The 23,859-nt window shown below is 38.3% G+C and overlaps 1 protein-coding gene across 8 annotated transcripts in view; it reads left to right on the top strand.

Annotated features, from left to right (window-relative positions):
• The window catches only part of Slc17a1 (solute carrier family 17 member 1), a 68,049-nt gene that overhangs the window by 13,210 nt on the left and 30,980 nt on the right, over positions 1-23,859 (top strand). For all 8 annotated transcript variants that reach the window (XR_002395960.2, XR_015439366.1, XR_015439365.1 and 5 more), the window contains 4 exons: positions 18,241-18,359; positions 18,450-18,614; positions 20,131-20,263; positions 20,358-20,505. Coding sequence is in view for 5 of the 8 variants with exons in the window: in XM_004847577.4 (XP_004847634.2) it covers positions 18,241-18,359; positions 18,450-18,614; positions 20,131-20,263; positions 20,358-20,505 (565 nt within the window). In the remaining 3 variants the exon portion in view is untranslated. The remainder of the gene's footprint in view (positions 1-18,240; positions 18,360-18,449; positions 18,615-20,130; positions 20,264-20,357; positions 20,506-23,859) is intronic.

Raw genomic sequence — 23,859 nt, 5'->3', positions numbered from 1 at the left:
CTTTCCACTGCTCCTATCCCTTTGGACCTTTTCTTGCTATTTCAAATTATCAATTATTCATTTTAATCATTATTTACACTTTCAGTTTCTCACACCAGAGAAACTATTTGGTATTTACACATGTGTGTCCTATTTAATTAAGATTACAGCCTCAATACGCAACCATTTAGTTATATGTGTCTCTAGTTTCTCATTCTTTGTGGCTGAGTGGTACTCCATTTTATAAAAAAAAAAAAACCCACATCTTCTTTATCCAGTTTCCAGTTGATGGGCACTTGGGCTGTTTCCAAGCTTTTGCTATTACAGACAGTGCGGCTATGAACATGGGTGCACATATATCACTGTGGTATGATTCTTTTAATTCTTTTGGGAAGATACCCAACAGGGGAATAGCTGGGTTGAATGGGACCTCTAGTCCTAGTTCTTTCAGGTATCTTCATACTGATTTCCACAGTGGTTGCACCAGTCTACACTCCCACCAGCAGTGGAGCAGGGTTCCTCTTTCTCCACAGCCCTGCCAGCATTTGTTATTGGTTGATTTCATGATAGCAGCCATTCTTTCTGGAGTGAGGTGGAATCTCAGTGTTGGCTTCATCTGCATCTCTTGAATGACCAGTGATGTTGAACATTTTTTCATATGTTTATTTTCTGCTTTTACTTCTTTGTCTGAGAAATGTCTGTCATTTCAGATGCCCATTTTTGGATTGGGTCTTTGAATTTGGGGGGGTCTGATTTTTTTCAGTTCTTTGTATATTCTAGATAGTAGTCTTTTGTCTGAGGTACAGCTGCTAAAAATTTTTTCTTACATTGTAGGTTGTCTCTTAGCTCTGTTGGTGGTTTCTCTTGCAGTGCAGAAGTTTTTGATAAGATGAGATCCCAGTTGTTGATTCTTTGTGCTAGTTCCCGTGCTACTGAGGTTTTGTTCATAGTCTTTTCCTATGCCAATGTCTTCAAGAGTTCTACTTAACTTATCTTCCAGCAAGTTTACTGTTTCTGTTTTAATGTTTAGATATTTAATCCACTTTGATCTTAATTTAATGTATGGTGATAGGTATGGGTCTAGTTTTTATCTTTGGCGGGTTAAAATCCAGTTTTTCCAACACCATTTATTAAAGAGACTATCTGTTCTCCAATGAGATTGGTTGGCTCCTTTGTCAAAGATGAGATGGCTGACGCCCTACCAAGGTCCTGAGTCACACAGAACATGACAAATCACCCCTCTTCAGACAGGCAGGTCTATCCATGCCCTACCAAGGTCCCCAGTCACACAGAATATGCCGAATCAGCCCGTTGCACAAAGGAAGGTCTGTGCATGCCCTACCGAGGTCCTGAGTCATGCAGAAGACACCGAATCACCCTGCTGCAGACAAGCAGCCACCTGGTTCCACACTACAAAGATGCAGAGGACACCAGACCACCAGACCAAGCTACTGAGTCCTGCTGTTCCTGGCCCAGAGGTAGGGGCTTCTGAGCCACCGTCCCACTGCTCCTGGTCCAGAGGAAGGGACTTCCCGGCCACCATCCCTCCCGCTGCTCCCAGCCCACAGGAAAGGGCTTTTGGGTCACCATCCCTACTGCTGCTCCCGGCCCCTGTCCCACCTCTCCCAGCTCAGAGGAGCTAATCCGTGCAGGTGCTAACAGCACCAGGCCCCAGTTGAAATGAGAAAACATAAATAAGTCTCAAAACCAGACTTCCAGATCACCTACAGCAACCCCAAAGGAAAATGAGATGGAACACTCTGATACTCAACCACCTGGACCCACTGAACTGGCAACAAAACGGGATCTGGAAAAAAGGAAATCAGAAATAATTTCTCAGATAACAGGAGAAATTGGGCCCCTAGTGCAAGACATGATTAATAAATCTAGAGAGGAGCTGAGGAACATGATGGAATCCCAACATAAGAAACAAATGGAATCCATAAAACAGATGCAAATAGATTTCCAGGACATGAAAAACTCCATTGAAAGTCCACACAGCAGAATGAGCCAATGTGAGGACAGAATTTCAGATATAGAAGATAAGATTGCAATTAGTGACCAAGAAAAAAAATTGCTTCAAAATTATAAGGGAACATGAGAAATCAATCCAGCAGCTGCTAGATGATGCAAAGAAGAATAACATAAGACTGATGAGAGTCAATGAAGAAACAGGAGAGAGTGGAGAGGACATAAAAAATCTCTTCACAGAAATAATGGCAGAAAACTTCCCAAGCAGGGGAAAAGAACTTGACATACAGATAAGTGAGGCATATAGGACTCCAAATAGCCTTGATTGAAAAAAAATCTACACATAGGCATATAATTGTTAAGATTCCAGAAACACCACAGAAGAACAAAGTTCTACAAGAAGTTAGAGAAAAGAAACAAATCACATACAAAGGAAAGCCCATCAGAATCACAGCACACTTCTCAACACAAACCATCAAGGCAAGAAGAACTTGGAGTGACATATTCCAAGCCCTAAAAGAAAACAGCCTCCAACCCAGATTGATGTACTCTGCAAAACTATCTTTCAAAATTGATGGAGAAATAAGATACTTTCATGACAAAGAGCACCTTAGGAACTACATGAATACCAAACCAGCACTCCAAAGAATTTTACACAATATCCTAGGAACAGACATTGAGGATCAAAACCCCAGGAAGCAAAGCAGAATGAACCCATCTGGCATGACAAGAAATTAAATGTAAAGGGGGAGAACTCAACAAAAAGGAAAAGTCATGGCAATGACAAGTCAATATATTTCAGTTATAACCATCAATGTTAATGGTCTCAATTCACCAATCAAAAGAAATAAACTGACAGAATGGGTCAAGAAGCAAATTCCAACAATATGCTGCATACAAGAAACACACTGAATTCAAAAGGAAACTCATAGACTGAAAGTTAAAGGGTGGAAAGCAATACTCCATGTGATGGGAACCTGAAAAAAAGCAGGAGTAGCTATCCTCTTGGCAGATCAAGTAGATTTCAAACCAACACTGGTTAAGAGAGATGAAGAAGGACACCACATCCTTGTAAGGGGAAGAATCCCAGAGGAAGAGATGACAATCATAAATATCTATGCACCAAACACTAGTGTGCCCAACTATATAAAACAAATACTAATGGACATGAAAAGTCATATATGCACTAATACAATTGTAGTGGGGGACCTCAACACCCCACTGACACAGATAGATCAACTAGACTAAAAATAAGTAATGAAATACAAGAACTCAATCGAACTCTTGAACAAATGAACTTGACAGATGTTTACAGAGTCTTCCACCCCACAAAATCAGAATACACATTCTTCTCAGCTGCACATGGGTCATTCTCCAAAATCGACCACATACTCATACATAGAACTTGTTTAAGTAAGTGCAAAGGAATTGAAGTTATCCCCTGTATATTATCAGACCATAGTGCGATGAAATTGGAGATCCATAGCAAAAGAAACTGGAAAAATGTCATAAACACGTGGAAATTGAACAACACACTTCTGAAGAACCAATGGGTCACAGAGGAAATTAAAGAAGAAATCAGACAGTTCCTTCAATTAAATGACAATGACAATGCAACATATCGGAATCTATGGGACACAATGAAAGCAGGCTTACGAGGGAAATTCATAGCAGTGAATATGCCTATTAGGAAAACAGAACGAGCCTAATTAAACAACCTGATGCTGAATCTCAAGCTTCTAGAAAAAGAAGAGCAGGACAACCCCAGAGCTCATACAAGGGAGGAAATTATAAAGATCAGAGGAGAAATCAATGCAATGGAGACTAAGAGAATGATACAAAGAATCAATGAAGCCAAGAGTCGGTTCTTCGAAAGAATCAACAAAATTGGCAAACCCTTAGCCAACCTTGTCAGAAAAAGGAAAGAAAAGGCCCAAATCCATGCAATTAGGAATGAAAAGGGTGAAATTACAACAGATGCAGCAGAAATCCAGAGGATCATCAATACCTACTTCCAGAACCTATATGCCGAAAAGAAGGACAACACAGAAGAAATGGACAGATTCCTAGATACATATGAATTACTAAAGTTGAACGAAGAAGACTTAAAAATTCTAAACAACCCAATATCAACCAATGAAATTGAAAATGTAATTAAAAACTTATCAACTAAGAAAAGCCCGGGCCCTGATGAATTCACTGCTGAATTCTACAAGACATTTAGAGAGGAACTACTGCCACTACTGTTTAAACTCTTCAATGAAATCGAAAGGGAAGCAATACTCCCAAATTCATTCCTGGAAGCAAGCATCACCTTGATCCCCAAAGCAGAGAAAGACCCAACTGAAAAAGAGAACTATAGGCCAATCTCACTAATGAACATAGATGCAAAAATCTTTAATAAGATACTGGCAAACAGAATGCAGAAGATCATCAAGAAGATCATACACCCTGATCAAGTGGGATTCATTGCAGGGATGCAGGGATGGTTCAATATATGCAAATCAATCAATGTAATACACTATATCAATAGAGCCAAGGACAAAAACCATATGATTATTTCCATAGATGCAGAAAAAGCATTTGACAAAATCCAACATGCATTTATGATAAAAACCCTATGAAAAATTGAAATAGATGGTCTCTACCTCAAACTAATAAAAGCCATCTATGAAAAATCAACAGCCAATATCATACTAAATGGTCAAAAACTGAAATCCTTCACACTCAAATCAGGAACAAGACAAGGATGTCCACTATCACCACTCTTGTTCAATTTAATTCTGGAAACATTAGCCCCAGCTATTAGACAAGAGAAAGAAATAAAAGGAATAAAGATAGGTAATGAAAAAGTCCAACTGTCATTATTTGCAGATGACATGATGCTCTATATAGAAGACCCCAAGAACTCCCCCAATAGTCTTCTAGACTTAATAACCAAATTCAGTCAAGTAGCTGGTTACAAGGTCAACACACAAAAATCAATAGCTTTCCTCTACACGAACAACAGACTCACTGAGAGAGAAATAGGGCAAATGATTCCTTTCACAATAGCATCCAAAAAACTGAAATACCTAGGAATCACCCTAAAGAAAGAAATCAAAGACCTCTTCTCTGAAAACTATGGCACTCTGAAAAGAGAGATTGAAGATGATATCAGAAAATGGACAGACATCCCCTGCTCCTGGGTAGGAAGGATTAATATAGTGAAAATGGCCATACTTCCAAAACTGCTATATAGATTGAATGCAATTCCAATTGAGATCCCAGCAGCACACTTCATAGACCTCGAGAAAACAATCCAAAAATTCATTTGGAACAAGAAGAGACCCAGAATAGCAAAAGTAATTCTAGGTAACAGAGACATGGCAGGGGGTATCACAATCCCCAACCTGCAACTCTACTACAAAGCTACTGTGATAAAAACAGCATGGTACTGGCAAAGAAACAGACCTGAGAACCAGTGGAACAGATTAGAAGATGCAGAAACAATGCCAGACACACTCAGCCATCTCATCTTCTACAAAGGAGCCAAACACCCTCACTGGAGGAAAGATAGCCCCTTTAATAAATGGTGCTGGAAAAATTGGACTTCAACTTGCCAAAGATTAAAACTAGACCTGTATCTCTCATCATGCACTAAACTAAAATCAAAATGGATTAAAGATCTATATATTAAAATAGAAACACTGAAGCAGCTGGAACAGAGGTTAGGTAGAACTCTTGAAGACATTGGTGTAGGAAAAGATTTTATGAACAAAACCTCAGTTGCCCGTGAACTAGCACAAACAATCAACAAGTGGGATCTCTTCTTATTGAAAAGCTTCTGCACAGCAAGAGAAACCACCAGCAGTGTGAAGAGACAACCCACAATGTGGGAAAAAATCTTCACCTGCTTTTCTTCAAACAGAGGTCTACTATCTTGAATCTATAAAGAACTTAAAAAGATCAGACCTCCCCAATTTAAAGACCCAACCCAAAAATGGGCATCTGAAATGAACAGACATTTCTCAGACAAAGAAGTAGAAATAGCAAATAAATACATGAAAAAATGTTCAACATCACTGGTCATTTGAGAGATGCAAATGAAAACAAAGCTGAGATTCCACCTCACTCCAGAAAGAATGGCTGCTATCATGAAATCAACCAATAACAAATACTGGCGGGGCTGTGGGGAAAGAGGAACCCTGCTCCACTGCTGGTGGGAGTGTAGACTGGTGCAGCCACTGTGCAAATCAGTATGGAGATACCTCAAAGAAGTAGGACTGGAAGTCCCATTTGACCCCACTATTCCACTGCAGGGGATCTTCCCTAAAGAATTAAAAGAATCATACCACAGTGATATATGTGCACCCATGTTCATAGCAGCACAGTTTATATTAGCTAAAACTTGGAAACAGCCCAAATGCCCATCAACTGGAGACTGAGTAAAGAAAATGTGGGGTTTTTTTATAAAATGGAGTACTACTTGGCCATAAAAAATGAGAAATTAGAGACATTTATAGCTAAGTGGATGCACAGTGAGGCAATACTCTTAAGTGAAATAAATAGGACACACGTGTAAATACTGAATAGTTTCTCTGGTGTGAGAAACTGAAAGTGTAATTAAGGACTAAAATGCATAACAGGTAATGTGAAATAGGAAGAAAAGGGGCAAAGGGGAAGGAAGTGCGAGGGCTAGGGGAAAGGATAGAAGGGAATGGGATTAATATGAGAAAATGGAAAAATAGGAACAAAATCTTTGTAAATAGGGTGGAATGGAGGGGTTGAAGGGAGGGCTGGGCAAGGGTGAAAAATAGGAACCAAGAGAGACTATGTAAAGGTGCAAATTTCCAATGATGAATGTCATTATATTGTATACCTAAAATGTACCAATGATTAGAATGAATAATCAATAATGTAAAATAGGAAGAAAAGATCCAAAGGGGTAGGGGTAGTGGGAAGGGCAGGGGAAAGGAAATAAGGGAAAGGAAAAATGATGAGAAATGGAGAAAATGGAAATAAAATCTTTGTAAATAGGGAAGGGTGAAGGGTGTGAAGGGAGGGCTAGGAATGGGGGAAAAATAAGAACCAAGATGCATTAGGTAAAGGTACAATTCCCAATGAGAAATGTAATTGTGTTGTATACCTACAATGTACCAATAAAAGAATTTAATACAAAAAAAATAAAACAAAAAAGATGAGGTGGCTGAGTATATCTGGAGTTGTTTCTGCATTTTCTAATGTATTTCTCTGATCCTCAGGTCTGTTTCTTTGCCAGTCCCATGCTGTTTTTATCACAGTGGCTTTGTAGTACTGTTTCAAGTTGGGGATTGTGATAGCCCCAGCCATGTCTCTGTTGCCTAGAATTGCTTTTGCTATTCTAGGTGTCTTCTGGATCCAAATGAATTTTTGAATTGTTTTCTCTAGTTCTGTGAAATATATTGTTGGAATTTCAATTGGCATTGCATTAAATCTATATAGCAGTTTTGGAAGTATGGCCATTTTCATTATATTGGATCTTCCTACCCAGGAAAAAGGAATGTCTTTCCATTTTCTTATATCCTCTTCAATCTCTTTTTTCAGAGTGCTGTAATTTTCAGTGAGAGGTCTTTTGCTTCCTTTGTGAGGTTGATTCCAAGATATTTCATTTTTTTGGATGCTGTTGTGAAAGGAATTATTTTCCTAATTTCTCTCTCAGTGAGTCTGTTATTTGTGTATAAGAAGGCTATTGTTTTTTGAGTGTTGACCTTGTATCCAGCTACTCTACTGAATCTGTCAACTAAGTCTAGAAGTCTTTTGGTAGAGCTTTTTGGTCTTCTATGTAGACTATCATATCATCAGCAAATAATGACAGTTTAACTTCTTCCTTTCCTATCTTTACTCCTTTTATTTCTTTCTCTTGTCTAATGGCTATGGCTAATGTTTCCAGAACTATATTGAATAGGAGTGGTGCTAGTGGACATTTTTGCCTTGTTCCAGATTTTAGCATGAAGGTTTTCAGTTTTTGAGCATTTAGCATGATGGGAGCTGTTGGTTTGTCATAGATAGCCTTAATCAGGTCAAGATAAATACTTTCTATTCCAATTTTCTGTAGCATTTTTATCATGAATGGGTGTAGGATTTTGTTGAATTCTTTTTCTGCATCTATTGAGATGATCATATGGATTTTGTCCTTTGCTCTGTTAATATAGTGTATTATATTTATCGATTTACATATGTTGAACCATCCTTGCATCCCTTGGATAAATCCGACTTGGTCAGTGTGTATGATCTTCTTGATGACCCTGTGTATTCTGTTTGTCAGTATATGGTTGAGGATTTTTGCATCTATGTTCATTAGGGAGATTGGCCTGTTCTCTTTTTTGGTTGAGTCTTTCCCTGGTTTTAGAATCAAAGTAACACTTGCTTCCAGGAATGAATTTGGAAGTATTGCTTGCCTTTCAATTTCATAGAAGAGTTTAAAGAGTAATGGCAATAGTTCTTCTCTAAATGTCTTGTAGAATTCAGCAGTGAAGCCATCAGGACCTGGGATTTTCTTTGTTGGTAAATTTTTCATTACATTTTCAATTGCACTTATAATTGGAGTGCTTAGAAATCCTATGTCTTCTTCATTTAACGTTGGCACTTCGTATGTATCTAGGAATCTGTCCATTTCATCTGTGTTTTCTTTTTGTTGTTGTTAAATTCTTTTATTGGTACATTGTAGGTATACAACACAATTACATTTCTCATTGGGAATTGTACCTTTACATAATGCATCTTGGTTCTTATATTTTCCCCATTCCTAGCCCTCCCTTCACCCCCTCCACCCTTCCCTATTTACAAACACTTTATTTCCATTTTTTCCATTTCTCAGCATTTTTTCATTCCCTTCTTTCCTTTCCCCTGTCCCTCCCACTACCCCTACTGCTTTGGACCTTTTCTTCCTATTTTGCATTATCAATTATTCATTCTAATGATTGACACATTTTAGGTATACTATATAATGACATTCATCATTGGAAATTTGCAACTTTACATAATCCCTCTTGGTTCTTATTTTTCACCCTTGCCCAGCCCTCCTTTGAACCCCTCCATTCCTCACTATTTACAAAGATTTTGTTCCTATTTTTCCATTTTCTCATATTAATCCCATTCCCTTCTATCCTTTCCCCTAGCCCTCCCACTTCCTTCCCCTTTGCCCCTTTTCTTCCTATTTCACATTACCTGTTATGCATTTTAGTCCTTATTTACACTTTCAGGTTCTCACACCAGAGAAACTATTTGGTATTTATACATGTGTGTCCTATTTACTTCTCTTAAGAGTATCACCTCAATGTGCATCCACTTAGCTATAAATGTCTCTAATTTCTCATTTTTTATGGCCAAGTAGTACTCCATTTTATAAAAAAAACACCACATTTTCTTTACCCAGTCTCCAGTTGATGGGCATTTGGGCTGTTTCCAAGTTTTAGCTAATATAAACTGTGCTGCTATGAACATGGGTGCACATATATCACTGTGGTATGATTCTTTTAATTCTTTGGGGAAGATCCCCAGCAGTGGAATAGTGGAGTCAAATGGGACTTCCAGTCCTACTTCTTTGAGGTATCTCCATACTGATTTGCACAGTGGCTGCACCAGTCTACACTCCCACCAGCAGTGGAGCAGGGTTCCTCTTTCCCCACAGCCCCGCCAGTATTTGTTATTGGTTGATTTCATGATAGCAGCCATTCTTTCTGGAGTGAGGTGGAATCTCAGCTTTGTTTTCATTTGCATCTCTCAAATGACCAGTGATGTTGAACATTTTTTCATGTATTTATTTGCTATTTCTACTTCTTTGTCTGAGAAATGTCTGTTCATTTCAGATGCCCATTTTTGGGTTGGGTCTTTAAATTGGGGAGGTCTGATCTTTTTAAGTTCTTTATAGATTCAAGATAGTAGACCTCTGTTTGAAGAAAAGCAGGTGAAGATTTTTTCCCACATTGTGGGTTGTCTCTTCACACTGCTGGTGGTTTCTCTTGCTGTGCAGAAGCTTTTCAATAAGAAGAGATCCCACTTGTTGATTGTTTGTGCTAGTTCACGGGCAACTGAGGTTTTGTTCATAAAATCTTTTCCTACACCAATGTCTTCAAGAGTTCTACCTAACCTCTGTTCCAGCTGCTTCAGTGTTTCTATTTTAATATATAGATCTTTAATCCATTTTGATTTTAGTTTAGTGCATGATGAGAGATATAGGACTAGTTTTAATCTTTGGCAAGTTGAAAGCCAATTTTTCCAGCACCATTTATTAAAGAGGCTATCTTTCCTCCAGTGAGGGCATTTGGCTCCTTTATCGAAGATGAGATGTCTGAGTGTGTCTGGCATTGTTTCTGCATCTTCTAATCTGTTCCACTGGTCCTCAGGTCTGTTTCTTTCCCAGTACCATGCCGTTTTTATCACAGTAGCTTTGTAGTAGAGTTGCAGGTTGGGGATTGTGATACCCCCTGCCATGTCTCTGTTACCTAGAATTGCTTTTTCTATTCTGGGTCTCTTCTTGTTCCAAATGAATTTTTGGATTGTTTTCTCGAGGTCTATGAAGTGTGCTGCTGGGATCTCAATTGGAATTGCATTCAATCTATATAGCAGTTTTGGAAGTATGGCCATTTTCATTATATTAATCCTTCCTACCCAGGAGCAGGGGATGTCTGTCCATTTTCTGATATCATCTTCAATCTCTCTTTTCAGAGTGCCATAGTTTTCAGAGAAGAGGTCTTTGATTTCTTTCGTTAGGTTGATTCCCAGGTATTTCAGTTTTTTGGATGCTATTGTGAAAGGAATTATTTGCCCTATTTCTCTCTCAGTGAGTCTGTTGTTCGTTTAGAGGAAAGCTATTGATTTTTGTGTGTTGACCTTGTAACCAGCTACTTGACTGAATTTGGTTATTAAGTCTAGAAGACTATTGGGGGAGTTCTTGGGGTCTTCTATATAGAGTATCATGTCATCTGCAAATAATGACAATTTGAGTTCTTCATTTCCTATCTTTATTCCTTGTACTTCTTTTTCTTGTATAATTGCCATGGCTAATGTTTCCAGAATTAAATTGAACAAGAGTGGTGATAGTGGACATCCTTGTCTTGCTCCTGATTTGAGTGTGAAGGATTTCAGTTTTTGACCATTTAGTATGATATTGGCTGTTGGTTTTTCATAGATGGCTTTTATCAGTTGGAGGTAGAGACCATCTATTTCAATTTTTCATAGGGTTTTTATCATAAATGCATGTTGGATTTTGTCAAATGCTTTTTCTGCATCTATGGAAATAATCATATGGTTTTTGTCCTTGGCTCTATTGATATAGTGTATTACATTGATTGATTTGCATATATTGAACCATCCCTGCATCCCTGCAATGAATCCCACTTGATCAGGGTGTATGATCTTCTTGATGATCTTCTGCATTCTGTTTGCCAGTATCTTATTAAGGATTTTTGCATCTATGTTCATTAGTGAGATTGGCCTATAGTTCTCCTTTTCAGTTGGGTCTTTCTCTGCTTTGGGCATCAAGGTGATGCTTGCTTCCAGGAATGAATTTGGGAGTACTGCTTTCTTTTCAATTTTATTGAAGAGTTTAAACAGTAGTGGCAGTAGTTCCTCTCTAAATGTCTTGTAGAATTCAGCAGTGAAGTCACCAGGGCCTGGGCTCTTCTTAGCTGGTAAGTTTTTAATTACATTTTCAATTTCATTGGTTGATATTGGGTTGTTTAGAATTTTTAGGTCTTCTTCATTCAACTTTGGTAATTCATATGTATCTAGGAATCTGTCCTTTTCTTCTGTGTTGTCCATCTTGTTGGCATATAGGTTCTGGAAGTAGGTATTGATGATCCTCTGGATTTCTGCTGCATCTGTTGTAATTTCACCCTTTTCATTCCTAATTGCATGGATTTGGGCCTTTTCTTTCCTTTTTCTGACAAGGTTGGCTAAGGGTTTGTCAATTTTGTTGATTCTTTCGAAGAACCGACTCTTGGCTTCATTGATTCTTTGTATCATTCTCTTAGTCTCCATTGCATTGATTTCTCCTCTGATCTTTATAATTTCCTCCCTTGTATGAGCTCTGGGGTTGTCCTGCTCTTCTTTTTCTAGAAGCTTGAGATTCAGCATCAGGTTGTTTAATTAGGCTCGTTCTGTTTTCCTAATAGGCATATTCACTGCTATGAATTTCCCTCGTAAGCCTGCTTTCATTGTGTCCCATAGATTCCGATATGTTGCATTGTCATTGTCATTTAATTGAAGGAACTGTCTGATTTCTTCTTTAATTTCCTCTGTGACCCATTGGTTCTTCAGAAGTGTGTTGTTCAATTTCCACGTGTTTATGACATTTTTCCAGTTTCTTTTGCTATGGATCTCCAATTTCATCGCACTATGGTCTGATAATATACAGGGGATAACTTCAATTCCTTTGCACTTACTTAAACAAGTTCTATGTATGAGTATGTGGTCGATTTTGGAGAATGACCCATGTGCAGCTGAGAAGAATGTGTATTCTGATTTTGTGGGGTGGAAGACTCTGTAAACATCTGTCAAGTTCATTTGTTCAAGAGTTCGATTGAGTTCTTGTATTTCATTACTTATTTTTAGTCTAGTTGATCTATCTGTGTCAGTGGGGTGTTGAGGTCCCCCACTACAATTGTATTAGTGCATATATGACTTTTCATGTCCATTAGTATTTGTTTTATATAGTTGGGCACACTAGTGTTTGGTGCATAGATATTTATGATTGTCATCTCTTCCTCTGGGATTCTTCCCCTTACAAGGATGTGGTGTCCTTCTTCATCTCTCTTAACCAGTGTTGGTTTGAAATCTACTTGATCTGCCAAGAGGATAGCTACTCCTGCTTTTTTTCAGGTTCCCATCACATGGAGTATTGCTTTCCACCCTTTAACTTTCAGTCTATGAGTTTCCTTTTGAATTCAGTGTGTTTCTTGTATGCAGCATATTGTTGGAATTTGCTTCTTGACCCATTCTGTCAGTTTATTTCTTTTGATTGGTGAATTGAGACCATTAACATTGATGGTTATAACTGAAATATATTGACTTGTCATTGCCATGACTTTTTCTTTTTGTTGAGTTCTCCCTCTTTACCTTTAATTTCTTGTCATGCCAGATGGGTTCATTCTGCTTAGCTTCCTGGGGTTGTGATCCTCAATATCTATTCCTAGGATATTGTGTAAAATTCATTGGAGTGCTGGCTTGGTATTCATGAAGTTCCTAAGGTGCTCTTTATCATGAAAGTATCTTATTTCTCCATCCATTTTGAAAGATAGTTTTGCAGGGTACATCAATCTGGGTTGGAGGCTGTTTTCTTTTAGGGCTTGGAATATGTCACTCCAAGTTCTTCTTGCCTTGATGGTTTGTGTTGAGAAGTGTGCTGTGATTCTGATGGGCTTTCCTTTGTATGTGATTTGTTTCTTTTCTCTAACTTCTTGTAGAACTTTGTTCTTCTGTGGTGTTTCTGGAATCTTAACAATTATATGCCTATGTGTAGATTTTTTTCAATCAAGGCTATTTGGAGTCCTATATGCCTCACTTATCTGTATGTCAAGTTCTTTTCCCCTGCTTGGGAAGTTTTCTACCATTACTTCTGTGAAGAGTTTTTTATGTCATCTCCACTCTCTCCTGTTTCTTCATTGACTCTAATCAGTCTTATGTTATTCTTCTTTGCATCATCTAGCAGCTGCTGGATTGATTTCTCATGTTCCCTTATAATTTTGAAGCAATTTTTCTTTTCCTGGTCACTAATTGCAATCTTATCTTCTATATCTGAAATTCTGTCCTCACATTGGCTCATTCTGCTCTGTAGACTTTGAATGGAGTTTTTCATCTCCTCAAAATCTATTTGCATCTGTTTTATGGATTCCATTTGTTTTCTATGTTGAGATTCCATCATGTTCCTGAGCTCCTCTCTAGATTTATTAATCATGCCTTGCACTAGGAGCACAATCTCTCCTGTTATCTGAGAAATTATTTCTGGTTTCATTTTTTTCCAGATCCCCTTTTGTTGCCAGTTCAGTAGGTCCAGGTAGTTGAGTATCAGAGTGTTCCATCTCATTTCCCTTTGGGGTTGCTGTAGGTGATCTGGAAATCTGCTTTTGAGACTTATTCAAGTGTTTTCTCATTTCTATTGGGGGGTGGCCTGTTGGCACCCGTGAGGATCACCTTCTCTGAGCTGGGAGAGGTGGGACAGGGGCTGGGAGTGGCAGTAGGGAAGTTGGCCCAGAAGCCCCTTCCTCTGGGCTGGGAGCAGCCAGAAGGATGGTGGATAAGAGCCCCTTCCTCTGGACCAGGAGCGGCGGGTGGGATGGTGGCCCAGGAGCCCCTTCCTCTGGGCTGGAAGCAGTGGGACAGAAGGTGGTCCAAAAGCCCTTTCCTCTGGGCTGGGAGCAGCAGGAGGGATGGTGGCCAGGAAGCCCCTTCCTCTGGACCAGGACAAGTTGGACAATGGCTCAGAAGCCCCTACTTCTGGGCCAGGAGTGGTGGGACCCAGCACTGTGGTCTGGTAGTCTGGTGTCCTCTGTGTCTTTGTAGTTTGGAACCAGGTGGCTGCCTCTGTGTTTTCTATTTTATTAGTGTACAGGTTCTCCAATTAGGTATTGATGATCCTCTGAATTTCGGCTGGATCTGTTGGGACTTCACCTTTTTTGTTCTTAATTGCATGGATTTGAGCCTTTTCCTTCCTTTTTTTGATAAGGTTGGCTAAAGTTTTATAGATTTTATTTATTCTTTTGAAAAACCAACTCTTTGATTCATTGATTTTTTTGTATCATTCTCTTAGTCTCCATTGCATTGATTTCTGCTCTGATCTTTATAATTTCCTCCCTTGTTCAAGATTTGGGTTTGTTATGCTCTTCTTTTTCTAGGAGGTTGAAGTTCTGCATTAGGCTGTTAATTTGAGTTCTCTCTGTTTTCCTAATATGGACATTCACTGCTATGAATTTCCCACGTAGAACTGCTCTCATTCTGTCCCACAGATTCCTGTATGATGTACTGGCATTTTCATTTACTTGTAGAAACTGTCTAATTTCTTCTTTAATTTCCTCTGTGACCCACTGGTTGTTCAGGAGGGTGTTATTCAGTTTCCATGTGTTTGTGGGGGTTTTGCTGTTTCTTATGTTATTGATCTCCAATTTTATTGCACTATGGTCTGATAATTTACAGGAGGTAACTTCAATTCTTTTGCATTTACTTAGACATGTCCTATGAGCTAGCATGTGGTCTATTTTGGAGAATGACCCGTGTGCAGTTGAAAAGAATGTGTATTCTGATTTTGTGAGGTGGAACACTCTGTAGACATCTATTAAGTACATTTGTTCAATAGCTTGGTTCAGTCTAGAATTTCATTGCTAATTTCTTGTCTAGATGATCTGTCTATTTGTGATAGTGAGGTATTGAGGTTGCCCACTGCAATTGTATTAGCGCTTATTTTGTTTTTCAGGTCCATTAATATTTGTTTTGTATAGTTGGCATCAGTCATATTTTGTGCATATATATTGATGATTGTCATCTCTTCCTCTTGGATTGTTCCCTTCACAAGGATGTAGTGACCATCTTTGTCTCTCTTAATTAGTTTTGGTTGGAAATCTACTTTGTCTGCAAATAAGATTGCTACCCCTGCTTTTTTTCGGGTTCCTGTGGCATGGAGAACTGTTTTCCATCCTTTTACTTTCAGTCTATGAATGTCTTTTGGAATTAGGTGTGTTTCTTGTATACAGCATATTGTTGAATTTTGCTTCTTAATCCATTTGGCCAGTCTATTTCTTTTGATTTGTGAATTGAGACCATTAACATTAATGGTTATAATTGATAAATATTGACTCATCCTTGTCATGATGTTTTACTGTTGTTGGCTCTTTTATTTTTTATTTTTCCCCATTTCCCTTTAATTTCTTGCCTTGCCTGGTCATTTCCCTCTGTTGGGCCTCATGGAGTTAGGATCTTCATTGTCTTTTTCTAGGATGTTGTTTAGAATTGTTTGGAGTGCTGGTTTAGTGTTCATGAAATTTCTCATGTGTTCTTTGTCATGGAAGTATCTAATTTCCCCATCGATTTTGAAAGATAATTTTGCAGGATACAACAGTCTAGGTTGGAAGATATTTTCCTTTAGGGCTCGAAATACTCCACACCAGGCTCTCCTTGACTTGAGGGTTTGTGTTGAGAAGTCTGCTGTGATTCCGATGGGCTTTCCTCTGTAGGGGATTTGTTTCTTTTCTCTAATTGCTTGGAGGATTTTATTCTTCTGTTGGGTTTCTCGAATCTTGACTAATATATGTCTAGGTGTAGTTTTTTTTATCATAGCTAGTTGGAGTTCTATATGCCTCACTTATCTGTAGGTCAAATTCTCCACCTCTGTCTGGGAAGTTTTCTACTATTACTTCTGTGAACAGTTTTTTTATGTCATTTGTACTTTGTCCTGCTTTTTCATGGACTCCTATCAGTCTATGTTATTCTTCTTTGCATCATCTAGCAGCTGCTGGATTGATTTCTTGTGGTCCTTTACTATTTTTAAGAAATTTCTGTTTTCATGGTCCTTAACCACAATCCTGTCTTCTATATCTGATATTCTGTCTTCACAATCGCTCTACCTGCTGTGAATACTTTCAGTGGAGTTGGGTTTTTTGTTTGTTTGTTTTTCAATGGAGTTTTTAATCTCCTAGATATCTGTTTGAATCTGTTTCATGGATTCCATTTCTTTCTTATGTTGGGCAATCATGGCTTCCATTTCTTTCTTATGCTGGGCATTTATGGCTTGCAGCATGTTTCTGAGCTCATCTATCTTTTTATCTGTTTCTGTTCTAGAGCCTCTAATCATGTCTTTCACTCTGCTCTCCATCTCTGTAGTTATCTGGGAAATTATTTCTGTTTTAAATTTTTCTAGAGCCTCATTCATCTGTTTTATTACTTCCTGTGCTATCAGTTCAGGGTGTCCAGGTGGTTAATTATCATATTTTTCCACCTCATTTCCCCCAGAATTTGTGTTTGGTGAGCTGGAATTCTGTGTTTGTGTCCTGCCAAGGTGTCTTCTCATTTTTACTTCTGTTGTTTGTGCTTTTTTTTGCTTTAGTTCCTGGGCTGATACTCCAATATTTCTTATTTTGAGTATCTTTATTACTGGTGTTTAGAGTGATTGCTTCTCAGAGATATCTTCCAGGTATAGTTGGACTTTTTCAGCTTTGGGTCTCTAATGACTCTTAGGCAATCTCATTTTCAGTATACCAGGGAGGGCAACTGATTAGATCAGTCACAATACCTTAGCCCAATTGACACAATCGGCATCAAACACAGCTTAGAAAATGACAATTTGTGGTAGCAGTTAATCTGTCACTTTAACAGGGCAAGCTAGAACAAAATCTAGGACCAGCCCAAAATATATTTGTAGTAAGTAAACCCTTCAATATGGCAAAATTACCCTTAAGGGTAAGGATTTAGCAGGGGTTGGGGAGGGAGGGATAGAGAGATAGAGGGAGAGGGAAAGGTCAGAGGTGAGGCTAGAGGACACGGGAAGATCATGCAAATTGTGGGGATCTGTTGGAGACAGGAGGAAAAAACAGAGTGAAAGAACAGAGACAAGTACAGAACAAACTAATAACAATAGGGAAGCTAGAAATTGTATTCACCTTCCTGTAAAAGTGACAGTCGAGAGGACAGAGAGAGTGAAAAAATTCAGAATGGGACAGGAACAGGAACAAAGAGGGAGAGAAACACAGAGCTAGAAGGTATGTGTGTGTGTATATATATAAGTTATTAGTATTAAAAAATTCAAAAATAAGAATTTTGCATTTATAGGGTTTGGATAATTCCTGAAGCCTCAGTGGTATCTCATGAGCACAGCTAAAGCTGAGCCCTCAAATCTGAGTAACTGTCAGGGCCGGGGATTTAGCTCAGTGGTTTTACCACCTGCTGCACAAGCACAAGGACCAGAGTTCGATCCCTGGTACAAAAAAAAAAAAAAAACTGAGTAACTGTCACACCCTGAATAGGCTTGGATCTGCCCTACTCAGGATGCAACACATTCCAAATCTGAAAAGATAAGAACCTCAGGACAGAAAGGCCCATCTCAGGGACAAATGTAGAAGCTATCTAGTCAGGAGAGGCCACAGGCTTACTGCTGTTTCTGTAAAATTTATTCTGTAGGAAGAAAGCTGTGGATACAACGACTGTCAAAAAATAAGCCTTGTTGCAAAGTTTCAAGAAAAAGGGGACATCTAGGTTCTCAGAGTGATACAATGGAAAGCATAGTAGGTTAAAAGATCTATTACAGACAGAACCTTCCAATTCTAACTTGTCTTTCTTTAATAGGTGCTTATGGCTGTGTCCTATGTCTTTTCTGGTATGTTCTGTTTTATGATGACCCAAAAAACCACCCATGTATAAGCATCAATGAGAAAGAATACATCACATCATCCCTCGCCCAGCAGGTAGACCACAGTGCTCTGTAACTCCCAGATTCTGCTCTGAACAAAAGAGGTTCCAGTTTGTCCTCATCTGATTAATGAATTATTTTTCAGGTCAGCTCAAGTAATTTGACTACTCTGCCCATCAAGGCTATGCTGCAGTCTCTCCCACTCTGGGCCATTTTCCTCTGTAATTTTGCCAATATCTGGACAAGTAATTTCACACTTATGTACACCCCAATATTGATCAACTCCATAGCTCATGTTAACATGAGAGAGGTTAGTATATCGTAAGTTCTTGTTATAACTTTTTGAAGGACTCTGTTTCTCTGACTCTAATGACCCTGGTCTCAGCTTTTACCTGCCTCCTCCACTGTGTTATCTAGTGCTGTTTTTCTGAAGATTCATGGCTTCTGATTTTTTATGAAAAGTAGCCAGAATAAAAAGTATTGGTATAAACATAGTGTCTGGCATGCCACCAAAAATATGCCTGTAACCCATGTTCCCACACTTCCCCTACCTCCATCACTGTGGTTACCCTTGTGTATAACTAAAAATTCAACATGACTATTCCCTTTGGTGATTGAGATCCTTCCCTGAAAGTCACATAGCCAAGCCCTGACACTTTGCTCTGCACTTACACATCTCTCTCCTGGGGTATGACAGTGGATTTGGATTTGGGCTATAACCCATGAGTTGGGTCTTCTGTGACACCTTCATTACTTATCTGACTTGAGAATCACTGATGTGGAACTTTCTGTTATTTGATAAAATAATCAGAAAAGGTTCCCTTAGAAATGCAATCTGACCCAACTGACCATCAACTAGAGACTGGATAAAGAAAATGTGGGGTTTTTTAAAAAATAAAATGGAGTACTACTCAGCCATAAAGAATGAGAAATTAGAGACATTTATAGATAAATGAATGCACATTGAGGTGATACTCTTAAGTGAAATAAATAGGACAGACGTGTAAATACCGAATACTGGTGTGAGAAACTGAAAGTGTAAATAAGGATCAAAAGGTATAACAGATATTGTGAAACAGGAAGAAAAGGTCCAAAGGGGAATGGGAATTGGGAGGGATTGGGGAAAGGAAAGAAGGCAATGGAATTAATATGAGAAAATGAAAAAATGGAAACAAAGTCTTTGTAAATAGGGAGGGGGAAGTGGTTGAAGGGAAGGCAGGGGAATGGGGAAAAAAATAAGAACCAAGATAGATTATGTAAAGGTACAAATTTCCAATGATGAATGTCATTATATTGTATATCTAAAATGTATCAATAAAGTTAATTCTTAAAAATGCAATCTGGGTTTGCCATTTATGGGCTTTCCATAATGAATCAGTAGACCAGGCTTGCACTAGCATAACAGTAAGATTAAATAAATCCTTTTGGACTCAATTCTATCCATGAAACCATAGAGTTGCTGTAAGGATTAACAGTGGCTGGTACAGAGTGAGCACCGTACACATATTTGTAATTGTCATCATTATCATAGTTATAATCCCACTGGGGCAGTCATTTCCCATTCCAACACAGTCTTTCTCTATATTATAGGGTGATTTCAGGGTCCTTGATCCTAAGAGTAAAAAATAGACAGGTTATGACAAATACTACTATTTCCCTCTTTATTTTGGGTCATGTGGCCCCAGAAGTAATCCTGGTGTTGTATACTGATTGTTTTCTGCATTAAAGTACACACATTTTATACTGAATTCCAGTGCAGTGATTGCTCTGTGTATCAGAGCTCCTCATCCACCATACACACTCTCAGAATAACATCTCTTCTGCAGAACGGGCTCCTATCCAGCCTGGCCCCTCTGTTTGCCTACATCATTAGTATCCTAGGAGGTCAGATAGCAGACTTCCTCAGGTCCAGGAATATTCTCAGCACCATTACCATCCGAAAACTCTTCACCACACTAGGTAAGGAGAAGCCAGACATTCCAATGTGTGGTGGGTACTACTTCCTCCTTATTTCCAGTATATACCTAACCATGTTATCTGTATCCCTCCCCAGGAATGCTCTTTCCTGTCATCTTCAGTATGTGCATGCTGTACCTAAGTTTCAACTTTTATAGCATTATCATCTGTCTGATATTTGCTAATGCAACAACTGCCTTTGTTTTTAGTGGAGTACAAATAAATGCCTTGGATATCGCTCCCAGGTAGAGTTTTCTTAAAATTCATGTAATTTTAATTAACAAAATAATTTGTATTTATTTATTGTATACAACATGATTTTAGAAATATGGACATATCGTGGGAAGGTTAAATGGAGCTAATTAACATAGGTATACTTATCACTTTTGTGGTGAAAACCCTTAAAATCTACTCTCAACATAATTGTCAAGAATACAATCCCTAGTGACATGATAGTCACTGTGATGTATAACAGATCTCTTAAATTTATTTCTCCTAGCTGAAATTTTGTGTCCTTTGACCAACAATCCCAGATTCTAGTATCCAACATTCTGTTCTCTACTTCTGTGAGTTCAGCTTTTTTTAGATACCACATAATTGTGAGATTACATAGTACTTTGTCTTTTTGTGTTTGACTTATTTTACTTAACATAATGGCCTCCAGGTTTATCTGTGTTGTCAAAAATGAGAGAATTTCCTTCTTTTTAAAGTTTGAGGGATACTAAAGTTATTTTCTATATCTTGTACATTGTGAATAATGCCACAATAAACATAGAAGTAAGGTTATCTTTTCAACATACTGATTTTATTTCCTTTGAGATATGCACGAGCAGTGAGGGTACTCAATCATATGGTGGTTCTATTTTTAATGTTTTGAGGAACTTCCACACTGCTTTCTATAATGGCCATAATGGTTTACATTCCCATCAACAGTGTGCAATTCTTCCTTTTCCTTCACAGACTCAACACACTTCTCTTTCATCTTTTTTCATAATACCCTCTCTACCATGTGAGAAGTAACCTCTCACTGTAGTTTTAATTTGCATTTCGCTGACAGGAATGGTGAGGAATTTTCATATGCCTGTTGGCCATTTGTATGTCTTCTTTTGAAAAATGTCTATTGGATATTCTGCCCCTTTTTAATATTTTTTCTTATCTTGATATTAAATTGTTTAGTTCCTTATATATTTTGGGTGTTAATCTTTTTTCTTTTTTTTCTTAAATTCTTGTATTGGTACATTTTAGGTATACAACACATTTACATTTCTCATTGGGAACTTGTACCTTTACATTATGCATCTTGGTTCTTATTTTTTCCCCATTCTGACTCCTCCCTTCATCCCCTCCACCCTTCCCTATTTACAAAGACTTTATTTCCATTTTTTCCATTTCTAATCTTTTTTCCTTTCCTTCTTTCCTTTCCCCTGCCCCTCCCACTATCCCTACCCCTTTGGACCTTTTCTTCCTATTTTGCATTACCGATTATTCATTCTAATCATTGGTACATTTTAGGTATACAATATAATGACATTCATCATTGGAAATCTGCACCTTTACATAATCTCTCTTGATTCTCATTTTTCACCTTTGCCCAGCCCTCCCTTCAACCCCTCCATGCTTCCCTATTTACAAAGATTTATTTTCCATTTTCTCATATTAATTCCATTCCCTTCTTTCTTTTTCCCTACCCCTCCCACTGCCCCTTCCCCTTTGCCCCTTTTCTTCCTATTTCACATTATCTATTATATCTTTTAGTCCATATTTACACTTTCAGTTTCTCGCACCAGAGAAACTATTCGGTATTTATACATGTGTGTCCTATTTATTTCACTTAAGAGTATCACCTCAATGAGCATCCATTTAGCTATAAATGTCTCTAATTTCTCATTTTTATGACTGAGTAGTACTCCATTTTATTTTTTAAAAACACATTTTCTTTATCCAGTCTCCAGTGGATGGGCATTTGGGCTGTTTTCAAGTTTTAGCTATTATAAACTGCACTGCTATGAACATGGGTGCACATATATCACTGTGGTATGATTCTTTTAATTCTTTGGGGAATAGCAGGGTCAAATGGGACTTCCAGTCCTACTTCTTTGAGGTATCTCCATACTGATTTCCACAGTTGTTGCACCAGTCTACACTCCCACCAGCAGTGCAGCAGGGTTCCTCTTTCCCCACAGCCCTGCCAGCTTTTGTTATTGGTTGATTTCATGATAACAGCCATTCTTTCTGGAGTGAAGTGGAACTTCAGCATTGTTTTCATTTGCATCACTCGAATGACCAGTGATGTTGAACATTTTTTCATGTATTTATTTGCAATTTCTACTTCTTTGTCTGAGAAATGTCTGTTCATTTCAGATGCCCATTTTTGGATTGGGTCTTTAAATTGGGGAGGTCTGATCTTTTTAAGTTCTTTATAGATTTGAGATAGTAGACCTTTGTCTGAGGAAGAGCAGGTGAAGATTTTTTCCCACATTGTGAGTTGTCTCTTCACACTGCTGATGGTTTCTCTTGCTGTGCAGAAGCCTTTTAATAAGAAGAGATCCCACTTGTTGATTGTTTGTGCTAGTTCATGGGCAACTGAGATTTTGTTCATAAAATCTTTTCCTACACCAATATCTTCAAGGGTTCTACCTAACCTCTGTTCCAACTGGTTCAGAGTTTCTATTTTAATATTTAGATCTTTAATCCATTTTGATTTTAGTTTAGTGCATGATGAGAGATACAGGTCTAGTTTTAATCTTTGGCAAGTTGAAGCCCAGTTTTTCCAGCACCATTTATTAAAGAGAGTATATTTCCTCCAGTGAGGGCATTTGGCTCCTTTATCGAAGATGAGATGGCTGAATGTGTCTGGCATTGTTTATGAATCTTCTAATCTGTTCCACTGGTCCTCGGGTCTGTTTCTTTGCCAGTACCATGCCATTTTTATCACAGTAGCTTTGTAGTAGAGTTTCAGGTTGGGGATTGTGATACCCCCTGCCATGTCTCTGTTACCTAGAATTACTTTTGCTATTCTGAGTCTCTTCTTGTTCCAAATGAATTTTCAGATTGTTTTCTCAAGGTCCATGAAGTATGCTGCTGGGATCTCAATTGGAATTGCATTCAATCTATTTAGCAATTTTGGAAGTATGGCCATTTTCACTATATTAATCCTTCCTACCCAGGAGCAGGGGATATTTGTCCATTTTCTGATATCATCTTCAATCTCTCTTTTCAGAGTGCCATAGTTTTCAGAGAAGAGGTCTTTGATTTCTTTCGTTAGGTTGATTCCTAGGTATTTCAGCTTTTTGGATGCTACTGTGAAAGGAATTATTTGCCATATTTCTCTCTCAGTGAGTCTGTTATTCATGTAGAGGAAAGGTATTGATTTCTGTTTGTTGACCTTGTAACCAGCTACTTGACTGAATTTGGTTATTAAGTCTAGAAGACTTTTGGTGGAGTTCTTGGGGTCTTCTATATACAGTATCATGTCATCTGCAAATAATGACAGTTGGACTTTTTCATTACCTATCTTTATTCCTTTTATTTCTTTCTCTTGTCTAATAGCTGGGGCTAATGTTTCCAGAACTATATTGAACAAGAGTGGTGATAGTGGA

This window comes from Heterocephalus glaber, unplaced genomic scaffold (assembly GCF_053883595.1).
Source record: "Heterocephalus glaber isolate CG9 unplaced genomic scaffold, H.glaber_assembly_v1.0 deba00001472, whole genome shotgun sequence".
NCBI classification, from domain to species: domain Eukaryota; kingdom Metazoa; phylum Chordata; class Mammalia; order Rodentia; family Bathyergidae; genus Heterocephalus; species Heterocephalus glaber.
The sequence above is the reverse complement of the archived record's forward strand: the minus strand, read 5'-3'. Positions and strand labels throughout refer to the sequence as shown.